The sequence below is a fragment of the Propithecus coquereli genome, unplaced genomic scaffold, assembly GCF_000956105.1.
Source record: "Propithecus coquereli isolate 6110/MARCELLA unplaced genomic scaffold, Pcoq_1.0 Scaffold449, whole genome shotgun sequence".
Classification (NCBI taxonomy): Eukaryota; Metazoa; Chordata; class Mammalia; order Primates; family Indriidae; genus Propithecus; species Propithecus coquereli.
The window spans coordinates 1,763,452-1,773,954 of record NW_012150274.1 but is presented as its reverse complement, the minus strand read 5'-3'; the positions used below and the strand labels follow the sequence as shown (position 1 = coordinate 1,773,954).

At 56.8% G+C, this 10,503-nt stretch overlaps 1 protein-coding gene across 1 annotated transcript in view; it reads right to left on the bottom strand.

Moving 5' to 3' along the window:
• Positions 1–10,503, bottom strand: part of CACNA1B (calcium channel, voltage-dependent, N type, alpha 1B subunit) — a 110,269-nt gene that overhangs the window by 19,864 nt on the left and 79,902 nt on the right. The window contains exons 19-21 of the mRNA XM_012654741.1: positions 8,045–8,157; positions 5,726–5,857; positions 5,435–5,507 (exon numbers count right to left, since the gene is read on the bottom strand). Of these exons, the coding sequence (XP_012510195.1) occupies positions 5,435–5,507; positions 5,726–5,857; positions 8,045–8,157 (318 nt within the window). The remainder of the gene's footprint in view (positions 1–5,434; positions 5,508–5,725; positions 5,858–8,044; positions 8,158–10,503) is intronic.

Sequence of the window (10,503 nt, the reverse complement as noted above, 5' to 3'; positions counted from 1 at the left end):
GGGCTCAAGTGATCCTCCTGCCTCAGCCTCCAGAATAGCTGGGACCACAGGCATGAGGCACCACGTCCAGCTAATTTTTCTATTTTTTGTAGAGATGGGGTCTCGCTATTGCCCAAGCTGGTCTCAAACTCCTGACCTCAAGCGATCCTCCTGCCTCGGCCTCCCACAGTGCTAGATTACAGGCAGGAGCCACCGTGCCCGGCACCTTAATTATATAATATTTTAAACACTTAGAAAGGTACAATGAATAATTTAACAGAACTTTGTGCACCCGCCATCTAGCTTAAAAAATGAAACATCAAAATGTGGCTGAATTTCCTCACCTAAAACTCCCCTATCCCATTCCTCTCACTCTCCCTATCTCCCAACACCTGTCCCAGGTCAGCGGTGTCCTGAATTTGGTGTTTACCATTCCCACGCAAGCTTTTACATTGCTACTGCATACGTATCATAAACAATATGTAACGTTGTTTTGCATGGTTCTCATCCTTATTTTAAGAGTAGCACATACTACGTATTATTCTGAAACATGCTTTCTTTGCTCAGCATTACGTTTGTGAGCTCAGCCTGCTGGTACATGTAGTTCTGGGCCAGTTGTTGTCCCTGCTGCACAACGATGACACTTCTCATCCATCCTCCAATGATGAGCAGTCAGGTGACCTCCAGGTTTTTGTCGTTACAAAGAATGCTGCTATTATGGCCTCACACACGTCTCTTTGCGCGGTTGGGCAAGAAACTTTCCAGAGCTCATACCTAGGATGGGAGCTGCTTACGCGCGGATTCCATGATCGGGTATTACGGAATTCCCCTCCAGAATTGCCCTCTACCAACCCACCAACAGCATACAGGAGTCCTCATTGCTCCATGTCTTCTCTAAAACTTGACATCTTTGTATTTCGCAATCTCGGCTAACTGACAGGCAGGAAGGGTGGTCTCGCTGTGGGTTGAATTTGCAGTTTCCTGACCACAGTGAGATGGATCACCGATCTGCAGTCCATTCATCAGCCTGGGTTCCTCTCCTGTGAGCGGCCTGTTCACACCCTCTGCCTTTTCCTACCACGTGGTCTTTTTGTTTTGATTTGCAGAAGTTTTTGATTCCTGCTGAAAACTAACCCTTTGTTGGTTATTTACTAATTAGAAATGTCTTCTCCCAGTCTATGATTTTTAGGGCTTTTTTTTTCACTTTTTTATGGTATCTTTTGATGCACAGGAATTCTTGTTTTAATATCATATTTGTCCATTGTCTCCTTTATGACCTGTGCTTTTTATGTCTTCTTTAAGAAGGCCTTCTCTGCTCTGAATTAATAACAATGTACTTGTGTGTGTTCTTCTAAAATTTCAGGTTTGCTTTTCACACTTGGGTGGTTAATCCATCTTCACGTCTGGCACGAGGCAAGGATCCAACTTCATGCTTTCTATATGCCACACGGGTGAACAAACTGTCCCGCAATATCCGCAACGATGGCACTTGGGTTTTCTGTGAATATACAAATATTTCGTCTGTAAACAATGACGTTTTTCTCTCCCCTTTGTCCATCCTGAGCATTTATATTTCATTTTTTCTTGTTCTACTGCACTAAGACCACTGCTACTAGCATAATCTGCTAAGAGTTTTTATTTGAAAGGAGTGCTAGATTTTACCATGATTTTTTTTAGAAAAAAATTTATCATGGACATTTGAAACACACACAAAGTACAGAGCGTAGCGAACCCTGTGTTCCCATCACCCGGTTTCAGCAACCGACAAAATTTGTCAGTCTCCCTGCGTCTCTCGTCTCATTCATGTGGCTGGCTGTGCTTTTGCTAGAGTTCAAATGCTTTTTCTTCTCATACAGTGGTTTTCCACCGTAATCTGTTAATATGATAAATTGCATTAATAGATTTCCTAATGTTAAATTATCTTGCATTTCTAGGAAAAAATGCTAGTTAATTATAATTTCATCAGGGATGACTTCTCTGGATATTCTTGCCTCTGTCTTTGTGACACGAACCTGCATTTTTCTTTTCCTACATTGTCCTTGTTTAGTCTTCACACAGCAAAGTTACTCTGGCCTCATAAGTGGGCGCTTTCCTTTTATGTTCTTTGGAGTGCTCCACATGTAACCGGAATAACTCCCTAAATAGTTGATAGAATTCACCTATGAACCTATCTGAACTTGGTGGTGTGGGTAGGAGATTTTAATTAGTTGGTTTCTGAAATGGTTCAGGCTTCCTGTTTCTTTTTGGGTTAATTAAATGTATTCTTTTCTTCTAAATCATCCACCTCACTAAATGCATCAGGGTTTGTGGTGTTTTCGGCAATGATCTTGGGGGTGGTCGTCTCTTCACGTCCGTGTCTAAAGGGTCTTCCCACGCTTGAATCACAGCTCCCTGGATTCAGAATTCCCGGCTAACGGTGGCTGCACCCCAGTATTTTGAAGTGACTTTTCTGTGACTTTCTGGCATCTCTTGCTCATGAGAAGTCATTCTTTCGTAGGAAATCTGTTTTCCTAGGGTAGCTTTTAAGATGTTCTCTTCATCACAGTGTACCGTGTCTGTGTCTGGAATTACTCTGTTCCCTCTGCGTGGCCTTCTGAGCTCACACACTCCAGGATGATTCCGGAAGGGCACGCACCGCCCGTCTTCCACGTCTTCCACGCCCGACACCGGCCCAGCTCCAGCCCACCTCGGCTTCCCGTCGTGCTCGTCAGCGCCGCCTCTCCCCAGCGCCGCCTTCCCGCTCTCCCTGCTTGTTCTCTCCGATCGCGCCCGGTGTACCGTCCACCCTTCGTTTTTTAATTTAAATTGCTGTATTTTTCATTTCTAGGTTCTCTAGTCAGTCCTTTTCCAAATTAACCTATTCTGTGTTCTTCGGTGCCTTTTTATCGTAAGTTTGTGTTTGGTATGGGTTCTCCCTTTACTCCTTTGAGGATCTGAGGCATATTCAGTTTAGGGTCCTCTGTATTTGTTCTGTCACCTCCTTTTCCCTGGGAGTGATCCCACCTTCCAGCTGTGGCTGTCGTTGGTCCTCCCCGTGGTGTCAGTCTGTGTTCACCAGGCGCAGAGTTGAAGCCTCACCTCACACACGCCCTCCCCGCCCCCTCCACACCCCAGGCAGACGCAGGGGCTCGCGGCCGGGTCTCGGTCCCCCAGGCCAGAGCCACCTGTGGGAATCAGGGCCTGGCCGACTGCCTGCTCTGAGCCGTCCTCCTCTCAGGGTGGGACGCCTGCCCCAGGGCTCCAAAGGGCCAAGCCACACACGAGCTGTGGACACCGCAGCGCAGACGCCAGCCCACCCGCCCCTCCCCAGGCCATGTCCCAGCACCTGGGTCTCTGCCGTCTCTCACCACCATAGATTCTGTTCCGTTTTTCGTCCACAGAGACTTTGGTTTTTGCTTGGCTAGGTCCTTTTACTTTCTACGTATCATTATCTAATTGCTCTGATTGGAGCAGAGGGGGTATAAGGTCTAAGAGCAGCATCTGATCAGAAGAACCCACCTGTTCTCCTAACTCTGACCTCTTCTTCCCTCACCACGCTCGGGTCCCTTCTTTTTTTTTTTTTTTTTTTTTTTTTTTGAGACAGAGTCTCACTCTGTTGCCCGGGCTAGAGTGAGTGCCGTGGCATCAGCCTAGCTCACAGCAACCTCACACTCCTGGGCTCAAGCGATCCTCCTGCCTCAGCCTCCCGAGTAGCTGGGACTACAGGCATGCGCCACCATGCCCGGCTAATTTCTCCATGTATTTTTAGTTGTCCAATTAATTTCTTTCTATTTTTAGTAGAGACGAGGTCTCGCTCTTGCTCGGGCTGGTTTCGAACTCCTGAGCTCAAACAATCCGCCCACCTCGGCCTCCCAGAGAGCTAGGATTACAGGCGTGAGCCACCGCGCCCGGCCTTCGGGTCCCTTCTTGCAACAAACACAACCACACCGAGCTCTGGTCGCCATTCGTGCCACCTTCCTATCTTGGAGTCCCGGTGGCAAATCCCACTGGGGGAGCCTCTCAGCCTGACACGTCAGGCCCACCAGCCCCTGGAGCCTCCCGTCACACACGGGCACTCGCGGCCCAGACTGTCCTCACGTTCTTACTGCTTGGCCTGGAACATGCCCCTTACGATCTCCCCCACCTGGCACTCAAGACCCTACTGTGCAGCCCCGGCCTGGGACCCCTCCCGTCACCGAGCAGACCACACTCTCGGGAAAGGCTGTGGCCACCCTGCACAGGAGGCCCCGGCTTGGAGACCGCTGTCCCAGAGGCCAGTGTAGAACCCATCACCCACTAAGTGCTCAGAAACATTCGGGAGACCCGGTCTTGGAAGTCACGGGCTTGTACGCAAGCCGAAGCTCTCACTGCGTCAGCTGGAGAAGGGAGAACCGCAATGGCCGACTCGTGCCCCCGACACTCGGAACCAGAGGAGAGCGGACAGTGCAGAGTGACTCCAAGGTGAGGCCAGAGAGGAAGAAGAGAGAGAACAGCACCAGGGCCTGAGAGGCCTGGAGCAGAGGCCTGGAGCAAAAGTGCCCCAGGAGAAGAGCTCGCTCTGCTCGGCCGCGACTCGGAGCCGTCGGCCACAGCCCAGTGAGAGACGAGCGAATGGAGCTGTGGGTGCAAATGAGCAGGACCGAGCTGCTCTCTCCACCAATCACCTAGCTTGGTTCGAGAGGCCTGCTGGGAAGACTCCCTCCCCTGGAGAGTGGGGGACCCACGGCCCGGTCCTCGCATGTGCTGTGGGCTCCGGCCTTGGCCAGCACTGGGGTCAGCAGCGCCAGAGGCCGGGCGCCAAGCTGAGCCTCCAGCCTGGAGCGCGCATAGCCTGTCAGGCCGCCCTGAGCGCCATCATGCGCCAGACACCAGCCTGCTGCACGCTGCGCAGTCTCAGACGTGGCTTCCCAGTAGGGTTCATGGGACAGAAACACACGACACTGTCACATCAGTGAGCCGGTCGCTGGCGGTGTTTCTGGCGCCACAGCCCGTGAGAGGCAGAAGTGCCCCACCGAGAAAGTCCTCAAAAGAGGGCAGACGTCACCGGGCCGAGAAGCTCGGTCACACAGAACATCGGCCCAGGGCCTTGGCTCTCCGAGGAGCTGTCAGGGGCATGTTTCCAGACACAAAAGAGAACTGGGGGTGTCACTGGGGACTGAGGTCCTGGGGGAGAAGTGTAGGGAGTGCTTTGTGGGGGGCCAGAGGTGAGCTGGTCTCTTGAAGCCTGGCTGGCCCCCAGGAAATCACACCTGCCCCTTCGGGTGGCAGCAGGGCATCCGGTGCCCCCACGTCTGGGTCAGGGTCTCGGGAACTGGAGACCCTGCGTCGGAGACCTGCCTGCGCTCGGGTTCTGCCTGCGGACGGTTCCGTCCGAGACGTCGGCTGTCTGGGCCGTGCTGAGAAGCAGAGGCGGGACCAACGGGAGCCCACACAGCGAGGAAGGCTGAGCGGGGCAGGCGTGCGCAGGGAGCCTTACCTGGAAGACAGTGAGGATGGCGGCAGGGAACGTGTCAAAGTTGGTCGTTGGAGTCTCGTCTTTAAAGTTGAACCTGAGAACAACAAGAAGTCTCGGGAAAGAGCCCCGCCAGGAGCCGGGGGGAGCCGGCAGCCAACACGCTCGTTACAGGTGGCAGAGGGCCGCTCACCGTCCCCTCCAGCACCTCGGGAGGGAAAGCGGAGGGGGGAGGCCTGGGCGGCGCTGTCTGCTCTGAGCCCTGCCTCCCCAGTGGGGGCCCAAGACCTGTACTCCCCTCCTGGACCCACTTACTGTCCCCCAAACAGCTGCATCCCCAGCAGAGCGAAGACCACGATGAACAGGAAGAGCAAGAAGAGGAGGCTGATGATGGACTTCATGGAGTTGAGCAGAGACACCACCAGGTTCCTCAGAGAGTTCCAGTACCTGCGGGGCCAGGCAGGGTGGTCTCAGCCCTGGACTGTGCTCAGCCAGGGCCCGCCAACCCCAGTCGCCGACTTCACACACATGGGGCTCTGCGGTCACACCTGTGGTTTCCGCGACCTTCTAAATCCTGAGGGCCCCACACCCAGACGTGCAGCTACAGCTTTTCTCTGGAGTTCCAGACGCACTATCCTGACTTCACCACCTGGGCCCCTCTGCCATCCCGGCAGAGGAAACACGTCCGGTGCTGGACTCTCCGCATTCTCCCCGCCAGGCAGCCCGGCAGGACAACAGCACCACCCATCGGGCAGCCAAGGCCAAGCCGGGCTCAGACCCCCTCCTGCACCTCCCTCTGCTCACCGCCAACACCCAGTCAGCTGCCACGGGCCTCGGGCCAGTGCCACACAAGTGAGGGCCGCGGCTGTCTGTCAGCAGCCCGCAGTGGGAGACGGTCTGGACCAGAAGGTCCCGAGCGAGCAGGGTGTCCGCGGGCTCCAGCACGCCACTCACCGAGGACCGGGGACTCCGCGTGGAGCGGCACTGCCCAGGCCCTGCTTCGCTGACATCCCTCAACACCTCCCCCCGTCCTGGAGGCAGCAACCAGGACCCTCTCACTCATGACCGGTCCCCGTGGCACACAGGGCCACCAAGGCTGCTGAGGTCTCTGTGCCGACAGCAACTGAGGCACCGGTACCTTCCAACAGCCGTTCCCAGTCTCTGGGGTTCCTCCCACACGTGCTCACAGGGCACAGCTGCCCCCAGACACCCAGAATCACCCCACTCCCCAGGAAGACGTGCCGCCCCACACCCAGGAGGGGAGGGTGGCCAGCCCGTGCTCACCCGTCCCTGGCACCCTGCCCACAGCAGAAACCCAGCCGTCCTCAAGGTTCTCTCGGGAGGTACTTTAGGGTTAACGGCAAGGACTCTCGACAAGGAATCCCTCCCTCCCCTGGGACTGTGGGGTCTAGGCCAGCCTATCTTCGCACAGGGTCCCTTGCCTGGCACAGGGTCACCTGCCTCAGTACAGGGTCCCCCACCTCCTACAAGAAAACAAAGCCCAAGGCCGGGCAAGGTGACACACGCCTGAGATCCCAGCACTCTGGGGGCCAAAGCGGGAGCATCGCTTGAGCCCAGGAGTTCGAGGCTGCAGTGGGCTACGATGAGGCCACTGCACTCGACCCAGTGCGATGGAGCGAGCCTCTGTCTCTTAAAAAAAAAACAAAACCAGAGCCCAAAATGCCAGGCCCCAAGGCTAGGTGAAGGCAGGCTTAGGGACACTGCACGAAACACTCAGCGAGCGTCTGTGGACACAGCCGGGCTGACTCCAGCCCAAGCCTCCTCTGCATTTGCACCCTCACATCCTCGAACAGCCCAAGGATTAGACTGTAAACGGACTGGAAGAGACTTTGGTCTGCCCGGGGAGACCAGTGGGCTTCCAAGAGGTCGTCCCCGTTGCTGGACGGGTGGCCCACAGCCCCTGCCCCACACAGGCTGTGTAAGGAGTTCTGCTCCTCAGGCCCCACGGCTGCTGGCCCAGTGTGGTCCGGCTGCCTGTGGAACGGGAGCCCCACAAACGCAGGGCGCGGCGAGCCCACAGTCGTCCTTGCTGCTTTTCTTCCCTCTTCCCTCCACAGCTCCGGCAGCCCCGGGCCTGCGCCCACTGACGGCCCCACGTCATGCCCCTGAGCTGTCTCTTCGCAGGCAGATGGAGCAACTCCTGCCCAGCCAGGGCTCAAGTGGGACATGACTGAAGACACGGTCTCGTCCCTGCCATTGTCACAGGACAGGAAAGGGCCGGGCTTGCACGGGGGCCAGGCCAGGGCAGGGGGACGGCGAGGTCTCCTGCCCTCCCTGGGGCTGCAGGGAAGGACTCGGCACTGCCATTTTCTCTCCTGACCATAAAGCAAAGTCACCTCTGAAGGCCGGGAGGATGGGACTGGGAGCCTCAAAAGAGAGGAGCGACACGGGACGTGGGGAGCCGGCAGCGCTGAGGCAGGTGGGAGGGCAGACGTGGCCCCGCGGCTGCGGGACGGCCAGCCGGCGGGTGCCCGGTGGGCCCCGCTTTGCAGCCGTCCTCTGTATCGAAGCCAGTAGAAGCCACGGAAGGAGCTCCGGGCACCAGGAAGCCCTAGAAATACCCTGTGTCGGCCAATCCCGCGTCCCCCTGCCCGGGAGCGCCAGGCGACGTACTTGGTGACTTTGAAGATCCTCAGCAGGCGCAGCGCCCGCAGCACGCTGATCCCGAAGGAGGCTCCCGGCTTGATGGCTGCCCAGACCACCTCGAAGATGCTCCCCACGATGACCTGCAATGGGATGGCGTCAGCCGCAGGGCCACACCCACATCACCCGCACACTCGCCTGGGCAAGGGCACCGCACGGCCGCACCTCCCCAGCCCACGACCAAGCCGGGCGAGGCACAGCCTCCCGCTGAGCTCCCGGAACCCTCGGGGGAGGCGGTGCAGTCCCACCGGTCCGGTCCTGGGACCTGTCCTCCTCCCAGCCCTCCCAGACGTACCAGGAAGACAGACGTGGACCGAGGTTGCCCTGAACGTCACGTGCCTGACGCCTCGCCTGGGCTTCAGCACAGCTCTGGAGCTGGCAGGATGCTTCAGACAGCCCTGACTACTAGAACATTCTCTCACAGACTGGCAAACCCTGTTCCCAGTGACTCTCCCTCCCTGGTCCTGCCGCTGCTCCGAGACACTCAGGTTCATAAACTGCATCGCGAGTCTCTCCTTCTCCCAGGGACCGGGAGCCGGCACCTGCCGCCAGGAACAGGTCGCGGGGAGCCTGCCCATCTGGTTCGCCGGCAGGGCTCCCGCAGGCACCATCGGGGCCGGGGGACGGGGGCTGTGAGCCGGGTCCCCTCCCTCCAGCCTTCTCGGGGGACTGTGCGAAGGGTCGTCCTGGTCACGCCCGTGGCGAGGGACTAGATGGGACGGATGGGGGCTGGAGCACAGCAGACCCTTCTCCACCTTCCCTCTGCACAGGTCACACGGGGCCCACGCGGAGTCTCCCCCGGCTACTGCACTCTGGGCCCGCGTCCTCTTCATGGGTGTGAACTCTCGTTTCCTTTAACCCACACTCCTGCAATTAACGCGGAGCACGAATCTCTTAGGTTCCGCTTCATCGTCCTTGGTGCGTATGTTTCCCAAAGTTTTAGTCGTTTCTACCGATTTCACATTAACTGCAAATCTGGTCAGCTAATGTCGACGTTCTCACCAGGTCGCGGCGAGAATGGTGAGTACGCCAGGACAGAGCTCTGTGGCACATCTCTAGAAATTTCCTTCAGGTCAACACTGATCGTCAACCAGCACGTCTGGGGCTGGCAGGTGCACCGTTTACACCGGTAAACTTAAGTGCAGTCACCTACTGCCGGTTCCTCTGTCTTGTCCAAAAACACATCATTCAGAGAACGTCACACGTCCTGCCAACACCCAGTTGTGCCGATACCCACACACCCATGACAGCCTATCCGTATGGCACCCTGGGCGGGCTGCCAAAATCTGCTCTTGGTGGTCACGCGGTCCTTGATCCGCACCGCCGACTCTGCCGAACACCGGCAAGGCCGAGACTGCAGCTTTCTCAACGTACTTTCTTCTCGTCGTCTGTCTTCCAGCACCTCTCCTGTTCTCCACTGACCCTCAAACTCTGACCCGTTGGCTCGTGCGGCAGGTGGCCTCTCAGATGACCCCCAGTCACCCACCGCCTGTGCTCACTCCTGTGCATAACCCCACCCCCTCGAGGGGGGTGGCACCCAGAGACCCACTCTCAGCAAACAGAACGCCGCAGAAGGGATGGGGGCTGCCTCTGAGACCAGCCTGCAAAAGGACTATGGTTTCTGCCTCAGTTTCTCTTTCAGACCACCAGCAGCTGTGCTGTGAGGGGCACTCCGGCAGCCTCGAGAGAGGACTGTGTGACCAGGACCGGAAACCTGCCAGCAACCACATCTGTGAGCCTGAGAGCTGATTTTTTGAGCCCTGTCAACGGCCACAAGCATGAGCTTGGAGGGGAGTCCTGCAGCCCAAACGAGCCTGGGACGCCTGCAGCCTCGCTGGGGATTCTGGGCCAGGGCACCCGGTTAAGTCACACCCGATTCCTGAATCACAGAAATGGTGAAATAATAAGTGTTCTTTGTTTTAAGCCACTAAGCTTTGGGAGGATTTGTTCCCCGGCAAGAAGAATCAACACAGATTTTGGAAGGGGAAGTGTGTGCCGCTGTGATCACAACCTAACGCGGGGCGGTGGCTTTGGAGCAGAAGACGGGCGTCGGGCAGCACATCCGCGACAGGGGAAAGTGCCCTGAACACGCGACTTACAGAGCTTTGGACCCTGAGGGTGCTGCACTCACGGTCCGCAGGAAAGTGGGGAGAAGGTTCTAGGAAACTAAAGGATGGTTCCGGGTGCATGCTGGCAGCAGGGTTAGCCCACTGCTGCCCAGAGTTACGAGCAAAGTCAAAAACATGCTCAATGAACTGTGAGGCTGACTCAGGAGATTTCTAAGCCAAGTGCTGAAGGTACTGCCTGGCATCTTCTCGCCGCTCACAGTTAAATACGAGAGGAGAAAGCTAAACGGAGGGAAGTGCCATTAAACGAACAGAAACCAGGACTTGGTGCTTTTGAAAATGCTCCGCCTCTCCAGAGAGCAA